This window comes from Muntiacus reevesi, chromosome 5 (genome assembly GCF_963930625.1).
Source record: "Muntiacus reevesi chromosome 5, mMunRee1.1, whole genome shotgun sequence".
In the NCBI taxonomy this organism is placed as follows: Eukaryota; Metazoa; Chordata; class Mammalia; order Artiodactyla; family Cervidae; genus Muntiacus; species Muntiacus reevesi.
The window spans coordinates 94,604,975-94,626,411 of NC_089253.1; the positions used below are offsets into that span (position 1 = coordinate 94,604,975).

General features: G+C 52.1%; 1 protein-coding gene across 1 annotated transcript in view; it reads right to left on the reverse strand.

Moving 5' to 3' along the window:
- AJAP1 (adherens junctions associated protein 1) overlaps window positions 1–21,437 on the reverse strand; it is a 128,037-nt gene that overhangs the window by 50,000 nt on the left and 56,600 nt on the right. Inside the window, exon 2 of the mRNA XM_065936861.1 lies at window positions 14,341–15,158. Within this exon, the coding sequence (XP_065792933.1) occupies window positions 14,341–15,158 (818 nt within the window). The remainder of the gene's footprint in view (window positions 1–14,340; window positions 15,159–21,437) is intronic.

The following is a 21,437-nucleotide window of genomic DNA, read 5'->3' on the forward strand; positions in this document are numbered from 1 at the left end:
GCACCCTGGAGGGCTGTGGAAATGCACTCCATCAACCCCTGGGGCGGGGGAACACACTCACATCACTCTCCCCCTGAAGCCTTTCTCCCTGGAGGGCATGTCCATTCCTGGCTACCCCAAGGCTCTGGAGGCTCCCCCTCTGTTGCTATCACAGCTGAGGTTAGATGGGGAAGCGCTGGCCTCCAGGGAGGGAACTTGGAAGATGGGCAGCTTAGAGAGGACACTGCTGGTGATGCCCCCCCAAAGCCCCTTGGCAGATGTTGAGACCCCAGTACTCCAGGAAGGCTCAGACCTGAGACAGAGAATGGGGAGAGGGCACCATTCCAGAGCCAATGTGGCTTTGTCTTTTTTTCTAGAAGCTCCAGGCTAGGAGGCCACTGTCTGAGCTCGTTTGCTGCTGCCCCAGGGAGGCTGGGATGCTGCAGGAGCTGGTTCTTCTGGAAATCCATACAAATAGCACCCCGTGTTGGAGCGAGCTTGCCCTGTGGACTTCCATACACCACCAGCTAAGCTCTGGGGCCGCGGTCCCTTAAACCACCTGCTTCTTCCTCCTTCTCAAGCTGTCCCTGCAACTTTGATTTGACATGATGGCAGGCTGACTGTGCCCACAGTCCCTCCACCTGCCTGCCTGCCTTGTCGTGAACTTATCTTTGCTTTCTCTTCAGCTTTATTCAGGTATCATTGACAAAGAAAGTCATATATAAAGACTACAAAAGGATGCTTTGATAACTTTTTTTACTTTTCTTAGCTCTTGGGGGGGCACTTAAAATGCCAAGAGGAGGCTGTAGCTCTTCCCCAGAAATGACATCTGGAAAGAGTCTGAGCAAATGTCAGCTCTTCAGTTACTTCCATAAACAACAACAATAAAATGTTCTTGTGGCAGAAGAACCACGTCTGGTTTTTTTAATTGTCTTTTAATTTTGGGAGCTGAATCTATGAGTGAAACTAAAGAGAGGTACCCAAGGAAGAGGACATAATTTCTCCTTGGAGGAAAAGGAGGAGTGCAGGCAAAGTTTGATCCAGCCACTCAAGGGACAAGAACTGCTCAAGGACAGTGTGGAAGGCGGCTGCAGTGTTTGTCCTTCTCTGCACACCTTTGGATGCCCAACTCCACCTGCACTTGACAGAAGCTCCAGAAATGCCTGTTTCTACAGGAGTATAGGGCTGCCACCATCCAACAGGTGTGGGCTCAGCAATGGAAGGTGTTTTCCTCCTTGGGGGAGGCGTCCTCCCCTCAGGCTCTGGCTCTGGCCCAAAAGGTGGGGCTCGGGTTCCATGGTACCCTCCCCAGCTGCAGAGTGAGGAGGCCCCACATCGTTCCTGTGTCTGGACCAGCAGGTAGCACAGCATGCCTGCCAGGGATTGACACATCCAGTAAGAGAAGCTGTGGCTCATGTTTTGCTTGTCTTTAAAATGTGCAAAAATGAGATGAGATCAAGAGGAAGGTAAGTGCTTCCCATCCCCTACTTCTTCTCCAAGCACTAGGCTAGGTGAGCTGCAAGATTAATCCTGGCTTCTGGACTGGCTATGCCAAGCTCGCTGCCTAGAATTCTCTTTCAGTGTCTTGCAGAGTCATTTTTTTCCCCAAAGCCAAAGTCAACAACAACAGCAAACTTTACAAGAACCTCTGCTGCAAACATGCAGCAGACATGCCTCTCTTCTTTCCCATCTCCTCCTCCAACAGGTTGTTAAACAATCCACGTGGGATCAAGGGAAACTTCTAAAAACTTCTGTTCCTGGGGATAAGGAGGCCCTTCCCTCTGCAACAGTCTTACTAAACACCCACCTCCTCAAGGATTTGCTCTAGTGGGGCCACACAGACAAGAATGTCTGTGCATGCTAAGTCACTTTAGTTGCATTTGACTCTTTGCAACCCCATGGATTATAGCCCCCTAGGCTCCTCTGTCCATGGGATCTTCCAGGCCAGAATACTCAAGTGGGCTGCAATTCCCTCCTCCAGGGGATCTTCCTGACCCAGGGATCGACCCCACGTCTCTTATGTTTTCTGCATTGGCAGGCGGGTTCTTTACTACCAGTGCCACTTGGGAAGCTCATACAGACAGGAGAGAGGAGCTGTTTTTGGTTGGCAACGGAGGAGCCAGAAGAAGGGGAAGTTTTTATGGGTTGAACTTTGCCCCTCTATAAAGATGCAGGGAGCTCAAACCAGTGCTCTGTGACAACCTAAAAGGGTGGGATGGGGTAGGAGATGGGATGGAGGTTCAAGAGGGCGGGGATATAATGTACACCTATGGCTGATTCACATTGATTACAGCACAAAACTAGCACAACACTGTAAAGTGATTATCCTCCAATTAAAAATAACCAAAATTAAAAAAAAACCACACACACACTAAAGTCCTAGCCTCCCAGTGCCTGGGAATGTGAGTTTCCTTGGGGAAAAGAGTCCTTGCAGATACGATTAAGCTGAAGATCTCGAGATGAGATCATCCTGGATTATCTAGGTGGCCCTAAATCCAATGATAAACTTTTCGAGTTGACTTGTGTCCCCCACAAAAGTTCAGTTGGAGACCTAACCCCAGAACCTCAGGTTGCTCCCTTGTGTGGAAACACAGTCTTTGCAGAGGTCACTGAGTTAGAGAGAAGCCCAGCCCACATGCTGCAGCCGGACTACCTGAGTGCCCCAGTGAGTGTGTGACCCCCAGGGACAACACACCCTGTCCAGGGTTCCTCTGACTCTGACCAACAAAAGGGAGATCTTGTCGGCACTGAGGTCAGGAGCCAGGCCACTCATTCATTCACTGGAGGTGCTATTTACGGGTAGGAAGCCGAGACAGCTGAGTGTATTAATTAATGATCCATCTCTAGCTGTTGATGTGTAATTTATTTCAATGATTTTTTTTTTTCCTGGGACATGAGAGAACAATGGGCCCTGAGCTGGGCAGGGTAAGAAGAGACTGGGAGCGGCAGCCTTGGGGGTGCACAGGTCCCGTGGCCTTTAGGGGTTGATGGGGAGACTGGCAGGGGTCTGCAGCCAGGACAGAGGTGACAGGTCCAGCGAGGCTGGTTCTGATGACAGAGAGCCCGCAGGAGGGTGGTCTAGGGGAAGTGGGGGCCCCAGGCCCAAGGTGGCGTGGAAAACTCCATGAGGAGATGTGGCCAAGATTGACATTTGCAGGAAAGTTGCTTCTGTGGCCAGCATGTGTACTCAGTCGCTTTCCGCGTGTCCTACTCTTCGCGACCCTATGGACTGTAGCCTGTATCTGAGGATCTGGCCAGAAGGACAGTGGGCACGAGTCTTTAGGACACCCTGAGGATGTAAGCTGCCCTGCCCCCTCCACCTGCCCGGCATGGTGCCCACCTCATGGAAGCTCATGGCAGCAGCAGGGCAGACTAGAGTGTGTTCATTGCCCGGATGCTTCAGTTTTTCTAATAATGGGCTGGTGGCACCAGCCCGTCCTCAGCTACTGCTGAGACACCAGAAGAGCTGGCGTGTTGCTGGTCATGCATCATCATCCATGGCAGCTCATTGTATCCTGAGCCTCTGGGAACAGCGCCCAGTCTGATGTCCACTAATCTGTCAGTCCTCTGCTGGCCAGAGGTGTGCCCCAGTGTTGCCAAACAGGCAGCTGACCACTGACCACATTTTTGGATGAGGTGCCAGCCCTGGAGCTGGGGTCCACGCCTCCTACATGTCCACCCAGTCCCCATGGGCGCAGAATATACATTTCCAATAAAGCCTGGATCTCATAGGAAAGAGTAAGGGGCTCGTTTCTGAGTCGGAGCCTCTGCCAGGAGTAGGGCCAGTTCTGGTGTGGCTTACAGAAGACTGTTAAAGGGGGCACTCCAGACGGTCGTTCTGCACACCTAGCACTGCCTCCAGCCTCAGGCAAAGGCTCTCACAGAGGAGAAACTGACTTCCATAGGTGGAAGGGGCTGCCATTGGTATCAGCTTACAGATAGAAGGCAGCATAAAGAGCCTGGAATGCTCTGTGAATTTGGCAAGTGTGTGTGTGCTCAAGTGTGTACTCAAGTTGCTCAAGTCATGTCTGACTCTGAGATCCCATGGACTGCAGCCCACAAGCCTACCACAAGGCTACCTGTCCATGGGATTCTCCAGGCAAGAATGCTGGAGTGATTTGCCATTTGCCATTTCCTTCTCCAGGGGGATCTTTCCAACCCAGGGATCAAATCTGCATCTCCTGCGTCTTCTGCATTGCAGGCAGATTCTTTACTACTCTTTACTACTCTTTACTCTGATGGAGACCTAACCCCAGAACCTCAGGTTGCTCCCTTGTGTGGAAACACAGTCTTTGCAGAGGTCACTGAGTTAGAGAGAAGCCCAGCCCACATGCTGCAGCCGGACTACCTGAGTGCCCCAGTGAGTGTGTGACCCCCAGGGACAACACACCCTGTCCAGGGTTCCTCTGACTCTGACCAACAAAAGGGAGATCTTGTCGGCACTGAGGTCAGGAGCCAGGCCACTCATTCATCAGAGAAGTCAAGAACCAGCTTGACTGGGCAGGTGGTGGATGCAAAGCCCTGGTAGAGGGGATGCAGCTAGAATGGATTCTTCTATGTCTGTTGACCACTACTTAACCAGGCGATGATGCCAAGCTCACCTCACCAGGTGAAGGGCCACAGGTGAGGCCCTCATCATTGCCAAGACCAGCATGGACAGAAGCTGCATTTCCGTTGCTTCTACAGGAGAAAATCCCCAGGCACTGCCAACCACCAGCCAGAGCCAATGAAAGCTCCTCTCACTGGTAGCTCCCCAAGGCAGCCTAACTCCTAGAACCTATCAATATGGCCTTATTTAGAAAAACGACCTCTGCAGGTATAATCACGTTAATGGTCTCAAGATGAGACCATCCAGGTTATCAGGTTGGACCCTAAATCCAATGGCAGGTGTCCTCATAAAGAGAGATACACACACAGAAGGAAGAAGTCTTGTGAGGACAAGGCTGAGATTGGAGGGATGCGGCCAGAAGCCAAGGATGCTGGAGCCCCCAGAAGTTGGACAAGGCAGAAAGGATGGTCCCCCCAATCTCCAGAGGAAGCATGGCCTGCCCACACCTCCATTTTGGTCCTCTGGCCTCCAGAACTGGGAGAGAAAGAACTTCTCTTGGTTCTTGCCCCCCGTTTGGGTTGACTCAATGCTCTGGCCCCAGGACACTCAAGCTCAGAAGAAAGCTGGCCCATCTATCTGCAGCACATGGGTCGGGGAGGGGCCTGGGACTCACGGGGTGCAAGGCTACCTCTGGGATATCCAGGATTCTCAGAGGACTGGGGCATCTTGGAATGTGGGGACATGTTTGGTTGCCATGACGACTGGCACTAGCTGGGTGAGGCTGAGATGCTGCCTGCCCTGCAGGATGTGGGACAGACATGTGTCCCCTGACAGCCCTCTGTCCTGCGTGACTACAGATGCCCTGTCCTGCCGCATGTTTGGGCTCTGAACACTTGAGCCGGGAGTGCCTCCTTCAGTTCCATGCACAGATCCACCATGTTTCTGCACAATGTTAAGAAGCACCAGAGTTTCCAGAACTCAACCACCATGCACATCGGAAGGAAGCGGTATTAATCTGTCCCAGAGAGCTGCTCCCCATTTCAGAAAGTCACTGGCCTCGAGGCCCAGAAAGACACACCCATCTCAACTCATGTGGCATCATGTTCCTGGTGAGGCCAGGGGTAGGGGGTGGGGGGCCCTTCGAGCCCCTCCTTCTGCCTCCCAGTCGTGCATAGACCAGTGTTTATTCTAAGTAACCTTCTGTCGTGTTGCCTCTGAATCAGTCAGGGCACTGCACAAGTTTTTAAAACCAAAGGTTTTGGCAGGCTGTACTTCCTGTGGAAAGGTACATAGCAAGTGAGTTAAGGGAACATTGGCAAATGTGTAGCAGGAACCCAGGCTCTGTCTGGATGGAGCAAGGGTCCTGACCTAGAGCCCTGGTCTTTCCTTCTCCTGTCCCCCGCATCTTCCACCTGGCCCAGCTTCCTCCAGTCACTACTGTCCCCCCAAGTCGCTCCTCCTGCCCTGTCTCCACAGAGGACACTGGCATCCCCCCACGTGTGCAGGTGGAGACAGAAGGGGACCCAGGCGTGCACCTCTCAGGGGTTCTGCTCTCAGCCCCAGGACACGCCCCCAGAGTCCTGGCCGGGGCCTGAACTGCTGGCCCTTCCGGACAGTGTGTGAGATCACATCATGTGGGCATGTGACCCTTCCATCCACCCTGGTGGGGCTCTACTGGTGAAGCACCCCCCACCACCACAACGGAGCTTCTTCAAGGTCCAAGAGGAAACGGAAGGTTCTTTTATCACTGGATCTCACACATGGGCCCAGATTATCCTAATGAATAAGGCAGTCAGCTTCCTTTTGGACTCCGGACCCGACTTCCCCAAATCTCTGCCCGCCAATGCAGGAGACACAAGAGACAGGGTTCGATCCCTGGGTCGGGAAGATCTCCTGGAGGAGGGCACAGCAGCCCATTCCAGCATTCTTGCCTGTAAAACCCCATAGACAGAAAAACTACAGCCCAAAGTGTCACACAACTGAGTGACTAAGCACACACACCCCTCAAATCAGGATGTCCTGAAGCTTCAGGGTGTGTGGTGGGGAGGGCCCCCGGTCTCCCCAGAGTCTTGAAAAGGGCCCTGGCCTGGGGGTGAGGAGGGCGGGTCCCAGGCCCACCAGCTTCCCCCAACATCAGCACCACCACCCCTACCCCCAGGCAGTTTAAGAACAAGGAGAGTGAAGCCAAGCATGGAGCATGGGAAGTGTTTCCTGGCTATTTACTGGGGGGTGGGGAGGTGTGCAGGGGTGTCTGCAGAGAAGCAAGCTGCCATCATGAGAGGACAGTCCAGCCCGTGACTTCCCCCAGGTAGGATGTCCCCCAAACCACACATGGGCTGCTGATGTGCCTCATTGGCGGGTTCTGCTGACTTTGGGGAGGCAGGGGGTAATTCTGGCTGCTGAAACCCTTCCAGGGCAGAGAAAGGTCACTGGAGAGCTGGCTGGGCACCTGAACACCCTCCTCCTCCTGTCAACACCTTTGGGGAGCATTTGAAGGACATAAAATAAGCAGCATTCTCCCAGCGCTGGCACTGTTCCATCCCCCAAAGGAGGTGGACTCCATCACGTCAGCGCTACCCAGGTCCTCCCAGGAGCTCCGCGCTCCACCAGGGTCAACATGGTCAAGTCTCAGGATGGCCTCGGCGGGCAGAAGGCATTTCCCAGCTCTGCAGGCAGGGGAGCCAGGACCTGTTGAGGTCACGTGTACTGTTGAGGACACACCATCAGCCTGCAGGCGGGCGGCCAGGGCCTGGGGCAGGTCCGGTCAAGGCAGGGGCTCTCTCTGCTGCACACCCCCACACATCTCCCACTTCTGGCTTCATCCCCCATGCGGCTCCTAGACAGACTCGGCATCCCTGCTGCTGAAGAAAACTTCTAGAAAAGTAAGCTTCCTCTTCTACCACCGCCGATCATCACCTCCTAACAACAGACTTTGGCTTCCCTGGTTGCTTAGTGGTAAATAATCAGTCCCCAACACAGGAGACTAGGGTTCGATCCCTGGGTCAGAAAGACCACCTAGAGTAGGAAATGGAGAATTCCACGGGCAGAGGAGCCTGAAGGGCTACAGTCCATGGGGTCGCAAAGAGTTGGAGTGACTGAGTAACTAAACAACAAGCAGCAGACTTAAGTCGCTGAACCACATGGAAAGCAAAGACCGAAGGGCTGGTGACCACAAGGCATGTCTGCCACCCAGAGGCAGTTGGAACTGGGTCTCTGGATCTGAGCGGGGTCTCTAGGGAGCCCTGGGCTTCACTGGGAACCTACCTGCTGCAGGTGAGGGCACAGTTTCTCCCCAGATGTATTCACCTGGGCCATTTCACATTACTATAACCCAGGGCCACATCTGGGCTGGGGGAGGGAGGGAACAGGAGGGGTGACATCTCACCCTGAATGATGGCTCTGAAACCCCCTTCCCAGCATCTGCCTGCTGACCCTAGAGCTCGCCTGCACCTGATAACTGCTGGGCCCACTGCTCAGCCCCCCGGCTGGCAGGCTTCCTCCCTGATCCGCGTTTGCAGAATAATAGCTGAGCTGTAGCCTACGTGGTGTTTGTGACATGCCCGCTAGCGTCCTTAACTGTCATTTGCCTCTCTTGTGCCCTTGCCTGTCTGGCTTTCCCAGAGAGATTTTTAAACTCCTTGAAAAGAGGGCACTGGGATGGGTCTTCCATTTCCTGGTCCCTCTCCATCCCAAGGTGCAACATTTAATGTCAACTAAGGAATGAACAGTTTCCTGAGCAATTGATCAGAAGCTAGAAAAATCTTGAGACCGGTTCCCTTAACATAGTCAAATAAAAATGCTAAAAATGATGTTCTATCTAATATTGAACCACAATACTTAGAATCATTCCCCTGTGAGTGGATGAAATCATAAACTCAGCAGTCTACCATATATCAGATGGATCTGTTACTGCAATTCCGATGGAGTGGAGATGTGTCCTATAGGGTGTGTCTCCTGCAACCCCCAGGCCCTGGGTGGCCGGCAGCCCCGGGGACACCCTTAGAGGACACTGGTTTCCAGGGTGAGAAGGCATCAATCCAGGCCTCTTCCTGCAGCTCCCCGGAGCCTGGCAAGGACAACAGTCCAGGGGTGTGGAAGGCCCTGGCTTCCAGACAGAAAGTGCAGTATAGGCACATGGGTTCCACAAGAATTGAAGAACCTTACTGATCCCAAGGTGCTCTTAGAAGGAGAATGAAACCCTGAGGGAAACAGAACTTACGAAGCACTAATTGCAATAGGTTGGAGCAGGAAGCATGTGAAGAGCATAAAAGAAACCCAGTGACAGAGTCATCTCCAGGAGAATCCGAGGTCGGCTTTAATGAGTCAGAGCTCATTTATCCACTTGGTGTGAACACAGCTTTGCTCAGCAAAAGCAAGGAAGTGCCTGGGGAGGCTGGACAGGTCCAGGAACTGTCGCCAGACACACTGGCTCCCTGCCTGTGGCCAGGACGGGTCACTGCAGAACCACTTCAAATAAGACAGGCCACACCCCATCTACCCCAGAGGTCCCAATGAAGACCCTGAAGACCAGCCTCGTCATCTATAGAGTTTAGCATGTTTAGCAAAGCTCCACATGCTCATTTGTCCGTTGGTGCTCTTATACCAATTAAGCCACTCAAAACTTTTGAAGTTCATGAGTCATTTGCTTCAAATATCTTTAAATTAAGGACGGATTCATTTTCCTGGTAGCAAACACCCAGCAAGTTAATTAAAAGGGGCTCAGCATTTAAACAACCATCGCAGCTTCAAACAGAAGGGGGGGACCACATCTCTGTCCCTTCCATCTGCCTCTCCCTCCCTTCTCCTCCAATCCTGGCATCTAGAAACTATTCCATCGTTATACAACTTGGTCCCAAGGGCTCCCCACTCCCGGTTCAAGTCAGATGACCATCAGGGTGACAGAAGACGACACCAGCCCATCCCACAAAGAGGACACTGAAGGCCCCTGGTGACAAGGACAAAGCAACCTGGAAATCACCCTTGGAAACGCATGAGTGGATTCCAATGTAAAAATCACCAGGCAGAGCCGGGAGGACGTCTGAGCCACTGCATCCTTGAGCTGCCGGGTGTCACAAATCTGTGATTGATCCAAATGGGGACAAAGCTTGAATGACGATGGGGACCTTGGCTTCCTGGGCAGTGCACCTTGTCAGAGCTGTGAATGAGGGCCGGTAGGGGAAGGGTCAGCTGTATCTGTGCAGGCAGGGGGCCAGGGGCCAGCAGGCTGGGTCAAGGACTGGCAGGGCTGGGAAATCTTCACTGAGTACTAACTGTAGCCATGAATTTGAGCAAACTCCGGGAGATGATGAAGGACAGGGAAGCCTGGCGTGCTGCAATCCAGGGTCACAAAGAGCCGGACATGACGGAGTGGCTGAAACAACAACTGTAGCCAAGCACCCAGGAGATACCACAGTGAGCAAAGGCGGGGATCGACACCAGCTGCCTTAAATTCCCCATGGCTCCCTTCCCGAGGATCGAGATTAAAGCCTAGGAAATGACTTTCCATTTTCCCCCCCAGGAGATTCTGTGATTCTACACTCAGAACACAACCAGCAAGAGGGCTATCACAGAAGGAAGGCACTTTGCTGTGGGGAGCCCTTCCCTCCAACCTCAGGTAAACTTCTGACCGTCTGACACGCAGCCTCTGCAGCATCATGCGAGGCTGGAGCTCAACGCTTCCGTGAACCTGAGCCAGGTGATTTTCCATCCCAAGCAGCTCCTGGCTAAGCATCATCTACATCTTTGCTCGGAGCTCCAAGGTCAGTGATGAGAGCCTGGGGACCTCATCTAATGACCTCATCAAATGAACTCACCAGGAGAAGAACAAGTGGAGCAGAAAGCCAGTGATCATCTAAGAATAATAACCATCATTGTCATCACCATCACCACCAGTACCACCAGCACCATCATCTCTATGATCATAATTACCATCATCTACATCATCCCTATCATCAGCATCACTGTCACATCCTAAGCAGCATCATCATCACCATCTCTATCATCACCATCATCATCACTACCACCACCATCACCACAGCATCACCACCACCACCATCATCACTATCACTGTCACCACCACCATCATTATCCTCACCAGCATCCCCGTCTCTGTCATCACCATCATCATCACTACCACCACCATCACCATCTATCACCAGCACCATCATTATCATTACTATCTCTATCATCGTCATCGTCACTACCACCATCATCATTTTCATAGTAACAGCAACAAATACATCCTGAGGAGCTGTTTTGTGACAGGCATTGTGCATGCATGCTCAGCCCCTTCAGTTGTATCTGACTCTTTGCAACTATTTTGACTGTAGCCCGCCAGGCTCCTCTGTCCATGGGATTCTCCAGGCAAGAATACTGGAGTGGGTGGCCACCCCCTCCTCCAGGGGATCTTCCCAATCCAGGGATGGAACCCCAGTCTCCTGCTTCTCCTGCATTTGCAGGCATATTCTTAACTGCTGAGCCACCAGGGAAGCTCCATGACAGGCACTGAGCATCTGGCATATACTATCTCACTTAATTTTTACAACATTATGAGATGGTTTATTATGTAATTCCCACTGATGTACAAAGAGGAGAGGCAAGTTGTCCTGGTTCAAACAACTAATATAAATGAAGCCAGGAACTGGCATCAGGCTGCATCACTCTTAACCATCACACGAAAACTAAGAGAGCTCTCCCAACCACTTTATGGCCCTTGGACAATTCCAGTAGTGTTTCTATAAAATGTTACCCTCTGACAGATTTCACAGGGCTTCAAATCACCAGCCACCTGCCCCTTCTATGCCCACCAATGTCTGTGCTACAGAAAGAAAGGCAAACATAACATTCCCCTTCTAAACAGTTCTCTACAGAAAGAAAAATAAAACAACTCCCTAGGGCTTCCCTAGTGGCTTGGTGGTAAAAAATCCACCTGCCAATGAAGGAGACACAGGTTCAATCCCAAGAAGATCCCACATACCTCAGAGCAACTAAGTCCATTCCCAGCCTTTGCTCTAGAGCCTGTGTTCCACAACAAGAGAAGCCACTACAATGAGAAGCCCATGCATTGCAATGAAGACTAGCCCCCATTCTCTGCAGCCAGAGAAAGCCCTCACAGTAACAAAGACCCAGCACAGCCAAAAATAAATAAATAAGGTTATTAAAAAAATAACTCCCTATGTCTGATTCCAGAGACACTTCTTTGGACAACAGAATTTACTTAGCAAATTCTTTGTATCTCTTCTTAAAGCCTTAATTCCAGCCTTAGGGTGCAGTGAGTGGGCAAGTCTGGGTCTGTTTGCCCTCAACATCTGTAACGCTCTCCTTGGAGTCACTCCTGCTGGGTATAAAAACAACTGGTGCGGATGGAGGATTCTTGGTTGCCAGGCACCATGTTTTGTACTCAGGGCTGATTTATGGAGGCTTCACAGCAACCTTTTAGGAGAGATATTTTGAAGCTCTAATTATGCTGATGAAGAAAATATAGTGAAGAGAGAAGAGAACTTTCCCAGAATCATCCAGCTATGTTCAGCAGATCTGCAGCTTAGAAGCAGGTACTGCTCACTACAGCTTGCACAGCCCCCTAGACCACTGCTCTGGGATACCCAAGGCCACCCATGCTGCCTTAAATCCTAGCCAAGAAGTGTGAGTAGTGGTCATACTCCAAAGACTTGAGGGGCTTGGGTCTGCATCTGACCACTAGGGGGATTCTCAGGACTCCTGCTTGGGCTCTTGATGCTCTGGGGCTTGGGTCACTTTCGTAGGACCAGTTGAGCATGGAGGAGCCCAGTTAGGGGAATCATCTCTGCATATTCTATCTTTTCTCGCCTTGAATTTGAAGCTGAGGACGGTGGGGTGCCCCTCCTCAGCATGCAGTATAACTTCCCAGAATGAGCATTTCTCTGCATTAAAAGCAAACACACATATTTTCCCCCATTTAAATTTGTTGTGCTAAACAAATTAATCTAGCACCAGATTATATTATGAAGAACCATAAATCTTTTCCAAGATAAGCATCTGTCGAGTTGGATTAGCAATATCCAATGTACTGTGAATTAATTTGCTAAGCCTTATAATGGTGTCCCGGGCGTTTAACTTTAGTAATAACAAATGTAATTTGGAAGAAATGGGAACTCGTTTTCTCATCCACATCTATATAGTAAGTGACGTAGGCAGGGAGATGACAATAAATGAATGCACCACTAAATTCTATTATGATGATGGCTTGGGAGTTTATTGAGGTAAAAACTAATGCTTTGTAAACTGCCTCTTGGTTGCCTGGCACAGAAATGAACGGCAGGCTCTGTGTGTCTGTGGATTCCAGAAGGATGCTACCGGGGAAATGGCTGAAGCACAGTTCTGCAGACCCTCACCCATGATGCTCCCAAGCTCACAGCCTCCATCCCTCCACCCTGGCCCATGGCCCCCAGCATTGAGATGGAGCTTGGCTTTGCTTCCATAGATATGGTGCTCTCTAGGGAAGAATTGCTCAGGATAAAAACTGCAGCTTTCTTGTCCAGGTGAAGGGAGGAAGTAGGTCATGGAACAGAAGCCACCCACTCTATGGAAACCTGTCCAACTACTGACCATGGCCTGCCTGCCGGCCAGTTTGCAAAATCTAATGCACACACAGAGTGCAAGGGACAGCGTAGCAATCGGGTTGCACAGGGACCCTGAGGAGCAATTCTCTCCGTCCTCTGGGTTCTGAAGAGGACCCGTGTCAGCTCCAAACCCCAAGGAAGTGGACAGGCAAGCAGGGGGTGGGGGAGGCTGCACAGAGCCCCCATCCCCTTCCTGCTTATGCCCTGGAATTTGCGTCCTGTATTACAAGTTAGCAAATACTGCCACTGGTCAAGAATGTGCATGGACAGTTCCAGACTAAACCTGAAAGTCGTGATGGGGCCTGGGGCCATGGCCTGTTCATAGAAGCCAAGGATGCTAGCAGTGGGTGGGAACAAATGGGTCCAGGATTCTGGGCTGTCCCTTTGCCAGCCTGAAGCCAGGTAAATACTGGGGGCTACTAAAGAAGGGAAGCGCTTTGGTCTGGGAGATTTTCAAGGGCTACTCCCTTTGAAGCAATTGGAGGAGTTGAGAAAAAAAAAAAATGACGATGCAGTATATTCAAAACCAAGAAATGCTAATTGTCTGCACTCACCTAGAATGACACAGGCAGAAAAACCAAAGCCATCTATCTGATCTCCATCCTCCAAACACCTCCTAGCCTGACTTCAGGGACAAGACAACCCAGAACCTGAGCCAATGTGCAAAGCCTCAGCTAACACTGAAGGGAATTCCTCCTGATAACCTGGCCTCCATCTCTCCTGCTCTTTAAGGTAGTTCCTAACTCTGGGTCGGTCTGGTAGTTGCCTCTCCAGAGGAGTGCATCCTGGAAGGTTTCTGAAGATGCCACACACCCTACCTCCATCAGCAGATATGCTCACACCTGACTCCCGGGCTGGTCCAAGAGGCTAAGTTCTGGCATTTGAGAAGATGCTGCTCCATGTCTGGTGGGGCTCAGACACCCCCTACACAGGCAGGGTGGGTACATGCCCACCTCTAGGTCACTACTAGGGAGAGAACCTCTCCCTTCTCACTTAATCCACAGGAAGAGCCTGGCCCCTCCTCAGAGCATAACCCATCTTTGCCAGGGGATGGACATGTGCAGATTCATGGACACAAAGTTCCTCGTCTTTCCCTTTGGTACTATGGCTTTAGGTGCTCCTGCTGGAAAACGGACAATCCCAGTACCACTTGTAAGCCTCACCCTCCCAAAGCACCCCCCCACCCAAACCCAACCAGAGAAGAGGTGGGCATACCTGAGGTCTCCCCCAGAACCCGCGGGGGCTGGCTGTCTTGGCCACTGTCTCTGCTGGGACTGGTGGAAGGCTCCGTTGTGCTTACCCCAACCGGGATCCTACTCCTGGGGTCCAGGGGCTCGGTGACCCCTTGAGTCTGCAGTGTCACAGAGGGGGCCGTGGTGGCTGTGGCCGTGGTGGTGGCGGAGGCCACAGTTGTCTTCCGCGTTTGGAAGATGGAGACCGTGGTGGGGCCGTAAAAGCCCGGGAATGTGTTGGATTCCAGGGCCTCCTCCTCCCCCGTGGGCCCCCAGGCAATGAACTCCGTCTCCGTGGTGGGCCTGCTGCCCCGGAAGTCAAAGCTGTTGAAAGCGGGCCCCTGTAGGTGCCTCTTCCCCCGCCGCAGGAGGGCCTGCTGGTCCGTGGGGGCCCCACTGGCCCCTGCAGAGGAGGAGGCGGTGGGGGAGGAGCCCAGGGAAGGGCTGGATTTGGCAGCAGCTGGGGGCTTGGCCAGCCCCCCTTTGGGCCCCAGAGTGGCCTCCTGGTCCCTGGGTCTGTGCGCCCGTCGGGCCCGGGGACTTGGCATCTGTCCGTGACTGTGTCCGCGCTCCACGCGGGGCGGCCGGGGGCTCCACACTGGTGCGGGGATCCGGGCGGGCTGTCCACTCTTAAAACTCCACAAGCGAGGTGGCCGGTGGGGTGGCCGAGGCAGTAGCCGGAACTCGGGGCCCGGGCCCAGGGACTCACACGCGGGCAGATCCAGGGCGAGCTGAAACATGGCTATAAGGATCCAAGCATGGCTTCCTAGGGAGCAGCCGGGCCAGCGGATGAACATGGAACTGCGTGGGAAAGAGAGAAGAAGGTCAGTGGGGGCCTCCACCGGGGGGCTCTCTCCACCCCCACTCCAGGTGAAGGAGACGCTCTCCTAGTAACGAGTGCTAAACCCAACTTCCAAAGAGGAATGGAACCCTTCATTAAGTCCCCTTCAAAGGCCAACTCATGTCCGCTCTGTTAGCATCGCAGGAGGACAGGCCCAACCTCACTCGTCAGGACCCACTTCTCCTCCGAGGAGCTCTCCCATACATGGCCAGCTGATGACAAGCTGGTGTCAAAGAATCCGCTTACAGGAGGGAAACTGAGTCCCCAAAGTCCCCAAAGAGATGATGGCCTCAGGAGTCTTCCATCACACTTTGCTTTGACCCAGAATAAAACACAGGTACCAAGAGGGAACCAGGCGGGGGACAGCAGGGCCAGGAATGTGTCCACACACCGCGTCCAAGGCCCGGCACGGCCCTCCGGGTCACAGAAGTCCCCACTCCAGGATGAGTGACGCTAAGCCCGCAGCTGCCAGTCCTGAGGTCTGGAGGGATAGGGGTTTCAGCCCCTGGGGCTTCCCATGGGGCAGAGTCCCACACCTGCTGCTCCGGCCGGGCCCTGTGCCCTGCCCCCCCACCCCCTCCGCCTCCTATTTCAGTCGGATGCGTCTATTTGAAAGCAGCCTTGTGGCCTCAAATGCCGTGATGTGTGCACGGGGAAAGCTGCTGACTCGTGGCTGCCTCTGGATCTCGCTCAGAAGAAGATGTGCTGCCCAGAAGAGGAAAGTTCGTCAAGGTGCCAAATCCACCCAAGTGCTTGCTCTGGCAGGTGCCCTGGCAAACCTTGTCCTCTGCCTCCTCAGCGTGGGGAGGCTGGGGAGGGCACGCCCCTCAGCCAGGGCACAGGGTTGAGCGTGCACTGGACCCAGGCAGGATGGAGCCAAGTCAGGATGTGGCCACACGCAGGGCAGGGGAACCCGGCCCCCGGGTCCTCCCACCTGCTTAGTTAGATAACCGAGGGCTGAGGACAGGTGCCCTTCAAAGACAGAGCTCATCACCAACATCAAATCTGAAAATTGACACAAAGTCAGAATTTAGGGATGGGCAGGGGTGGGCGAGTGTGTTCGGTAAGCTGAGCTGCCAACCCAAACGCTGCTCGGAACCAGGCCTATGGAAGCGGAGTTGGACAGCATTTCTTAGCCGGGCTGTCATATGACTTTAAAAGGGACTAATTCGGCCCCTGAGTGAGTATGAGGGTGTCCTTGTGCCCAGGGCTGACCTATGCTCGCCAACACCCAGGAAGGTGCTATGCCCCCGGACATCCGTGTATTGAAAGAAAGAAACTTGTATTAATGAGTGCTAATTGCCAAAAAGGACAGATTCCAGAATAATAAGGCCTTGGTTTTTTAATCAGAACGAGAAAGTGCTTGGCTGCAGAAACTAGAAACTGCTCATTATGCTAATGTTTCCGCATCTAGAGGCTGCCGGTGTGCACATTCTCAGCGTGGCCAGCCCAGGGTGATGAAGGGACCATCTCGCACACAGAGATTCAGGTCACATAGGGCGGTCCCTCTGTGGCTGCAGGTGGCCTCTGGAGGTTTAGAAGCGCAGGTTCTCCCACCTCTGTGTATCTAGACACAAGTCCAGCCCCCAGGGAAGTGAGACACTGCTTCCAGCAGGTGTGACATCGGCTAAGAGGATACCACTGACCACCCCCAGGCACCATAAGGCAGAGCTGAGCACCCTCAGCCTCATAGACACTCCTAGGCCTTATAAGGTATCCCTGGGTTCCACCAGGCCTCACCAGACACCCCCATGCCTCATCTTGTGACCTCAGTCATCACTGGGCACCCCCAAGTACCACCACCTTACCAGGTGTCACTAGGCCTCAGCAGATGCCATCAGGCACCCCGAGACTCCACCAGGTACTACCAGGAGCCCCCAGGTCTCACCAGGTACAATCAGGTCCTCTTAGGTACCACCAGGCCTCAGTAGGTGCCACCAGGTACCACTAGGCCTCGTCTTGTAACCTTAGACTTCACCAGGCACCACCAGTCACCAACAGGCCCCTCCAGGTATGACCAGGAACCCTCAGGCCTCCCCAGGTACCTGCAGACCTCACCAGGCATGCCCAGGTAGAAGAGTCACATCGGGCCTCACCAGGCTGAATGAAGAGCAGCTATACACAAGTCCACTTGCCACCTCTAGCTGGAGAAGTATCACCCCAGGAAATTACAACAGCAGCCCCTGAGCCTGTGCCTGCCTGCCCGGCATAACTTCACACGCAGGATATTTCTGCCATTTCCCACCAATCATGAGCTGTAATTGGTTCCCATGGAAACCCCTCTTTTCCATGCCACCCAGATGTTATGTAGAAAAGTCAGGCCATCACAATGGCAGGGAAAGCTGGATGTATTTTTCCTCTTCCAGTCCAGTCTCTTTCTTTTTGAACTGGTGGACTTGTTCATAGGGAAAACAAGAGGCCAGGTGAACAGGTCAGGACAGAGGATCCACCCACCCTACCCCGCCCCCCGCCCCCAGCAGCCAGGAAACGCAGGGCTCAGGCTGGGGACAGAGAGAGCCCCTCCAAAAGGGAGGTCAGTGGCCGATTCTGTGGCCTCTTTACAGGGGACCCATCATCACTCATCCCTTCACAAGGGTCAAAGGCCCCAACCCCCCTGCTCTATCAGCAGGCCTGCTGCCCCTATGTGCTATCCGGACCTTCCTGGACTGGTGCGGGGACACGCTAGGCTGAAGACGCACCTTGGCTTGAGGGGATTCAGTCAGGTTTGCAAGGACCATGCGAGGGGCAGCAGGTGAACCTCTGTCCTCATCCCTCAGCTGGTCCTGAAACCAGGCAGGACCCCAGGAACACTCTGCTGTGACAATGCTCAGCACAGGGCTGGGAAGCCCCCAACACCACACCCACTTTATGATGAAGGGGTTCTTGAAGCACCACTCACAGATCCTGTCACTCAGGAATGCATCTGCAGTGCCATCAGCCTATGCTCAAGAGGACCCCGCACATCTGCGGGGGGCGGGAGGGCCCGAGACTGCTGGTAACACTGCTGAGGATGCCACTAGCCATCGGGGCCGACAGGTGATACACCAAGGTCAGGTCACAGTGCAGGCAGAAGTGGGGCCAGCCCCCCTAAACTCTGGGGCCCCCACAAACCCCTTACAAAATACCACCACTTCGCCCCCACATGGATGGCTAAAGCAAAGAGAGAGACAATCCCAAGTGTTGTCAGGGATGTGGGGAGACAGGAAGTCTCATGCATCATTAGTGAGAATGTGAAATGGTGCAGCCGTTAAACAGTTTGGAAGTTCCTCAAAGGCTGAGAGTTACCACTGGACCCAGAAATTCCACTCCTGGGAACAAAAATGTGTACCTGAATGTTCACAGCACTATTATTTCTAACAGAGGAAAGGGGAGACAGTCTCAGTGTCCATCAACTGATGAGTGTATAAAGAAAGGTGGCCCAGCCCTACAGTGGAACATTAATTGTCCATAAAATGGAAAGAAGTATGGGGGTGGGATGATTTGGGATTGACATATATACACCACTGATTCTATGAATAAAAGAGATAACTAAGGAGAACTGACTGTATAGCACAGGTAACTCTATTCAGTACTCTATAGTGACCTAATTGGGAAAGGAATCCAAAAAAGAGGGGATCTATGTAAATATACAGTTGCTTTGTTTGTTCTAAGTAGAAAATAACACAATATTTACCAGCTGAGCTACCTGGGAAGATCATTGTACAGCAACTACACTCCAGTGAATTTTTTTCTTTAAAAAGGAAATAATTGCTGATACACGTTACCACATGGATGGACCTTGAAGGCATCACAAAGAAGTCAGTTACAAAAGGCTACATGTTGCACGATTCCATTTATATGAAATGCCCAGAGTCAATCAATCCCATAGGGACAGAAAGTAAACTGGTGGTTGCCAGGAGCTGGGGGCAGGGAGGTTGGGAGTTACTATCTAAACTCTAATGATTACAGGATTTCTTTTAGGGGTGATAAGAATGTTCCAGAATTACAGTGGCAACAGTTGTACAATCTTGTGAATATATTAAAACTACTGACATCTACACCTTAAAGGAGTGGATTTTAGGGTGTGTAGCCTGGATCTGAAGAGGTGACGTGTGCCAGGGTAGTGAGTAGACAGGCTTGGGGGACACTGCACTGAGGCCTAGTCCTGCTCGGCAGGAGGAAAGGAAGGATGCTGGGGTCGGAGGCGGCCTTGGCAATAAACTTGCGGTTGAGACTTCAGGTTCGTCCTCATGATCCTTGCCTGAATGTCCGGCTGCCTATCTACACTCCATGACAGACGGCTCCCTGGAGGCAGCAACCCAGCCCAGACTTTCAAATGAAGAACAAACACCCCACCACCCCCACCTGACTGCTCCAAAATCGGAACTACGGCTCCATCTCACTTTACTTTCTAGTTTGCAGGCTTTTTGCTTCTCTCCCTTTTAAATTTTTATTGAAATCTTTTTTCCCCAAGAACGGTTTAATAAGATTCAGCAAACTGAGATTCAATTCGATACCTTCTGTATATTTTCTTCACTGAAGAAAATCACTGTCAATTAAGGGAGACAAAGACGTCTCTACCATTTAAGGGTGCACCTTTCTCGAGCGAGGCGTCTGCAAGGGTGCCTCCTGCAAGCAGCTGGCTTCCGCTTGCTCGAGCACTGGGGCTGGACTACAAGTTCACACAGGAGCCCTGAGTCTGCACAGCTCAGAGGCCATACCACAATCTCCAGGATGGGATAGGACCCTAGAAGTGTCAGGTGGGTGGCCAGCCTGTCCCAGCCCTGCCACAGGCAGTGACCAGCACCCCGTGTGCAATCTCAGCACCGGATGACTGAGGGAGACCCCCACCTTCCATGTCTGCTCTTGCGCTTGTCACCAGTTGGCTTGAGGGACAAGTCACAGTAGGAATCATTCTGTTTGAGTTTGGCCTGAGCGTGGGCTTGTTGCTTTCACTTCACAGGCCCCAGGTTCCATCCTATTCGACATGGTTGGAGCAGTGGCATGGAGGACTCCATACCTTCTAAGGAGAACCATGCGTCTGTGATCAATAATTGACAGGGTACAACCTGAAATGACTCCAAAGATGCATGTGCGACAGACAAAGATGGGCTTCCTCCAGCACAGAGTTGGCTCTGGGGGAGTCCGTGTTCCTAAGTGGACACCTCCAACCCCCTGCAGACTCGAGCATCTCTTCACCTGGGACCCCTGTTCAGTCTACCTGCCCCCCTTTCAGCATGACCCTGCGCGCAGACGCCTCTCCATTTCACACCACTTGTTGGTTGGTTTGTTTAAATAAGCTTTTTAGAGCAGTTTCATCTTTTTGAAATTTAAAAAAAAGCTTTTATTTTCTATTGGAGTATAGCCAATTAACAATGTTGTGATAGCTTCAGGCGAACAGCAAATGGACTTAGCCATACATATACATGTATCCATTCTCCCCAAAACTCCCCTCCCATCCAGGCTGCAACATAACACATAGCCGAGTTCCCTGTGCTATACAGTAGGTCCTTGTTGATTACACATTTTAAATATAGCAGTGTGCACATGTCCATCCCCAATTCCCTAATTACCCCTCCCCCACCCCCGCTGTCCATCCCCCTCCCTGAACTGCAAGTTCCTTGTCCAAGTCTGTGACTCTGTTTCTATTTTGTAAATAAGTTCATTTGTATCATTTCAGATTCCACATAAAGGGGATGTCATATATTTCTCCTTCTCTGTCTGACTTACTTCACTCACTATGACACTCTTTAGGTCCATCCATGTTGTTGCAAGTGGTATCATTTCATTCTTTTGAATGGCTGGGTAATATTCCATTGTATACATGGACCACATCTTCTTTATCCATTCCTCTGTCGATGGACATTTAGATTGCTTCCATGTCTTGGCCATCGTAAACAGTGCTGCAATAAACACTGGTGTGTGTGTATCCTTTTGGATCATGTTTTCCTCTGGTATACACCCAAGAACAGGATTGCAGAGTCATATGGTAGCTTTTAGAGCAGTTTTAGATTCACAGAAAATTGCACAAGAGCAAAGAGAGCTCCTGTGTAGTCCCCCAGAATCTTCGATGAGAACATCCTACATCACCAACGTGAATCGTCAAAACTAAGGTAACACACGGTCCGGTGATCAGGAATCAAAGTCCATGTTGTATTAGGGTTTCACGAGTTTTTTCTTTCAGGATCCCGCTCAGGCCCCCACGTGACATAGGTATCACATTTCCTCAAGCTCCTCTAGACTGTGATGGATGCTCAGAC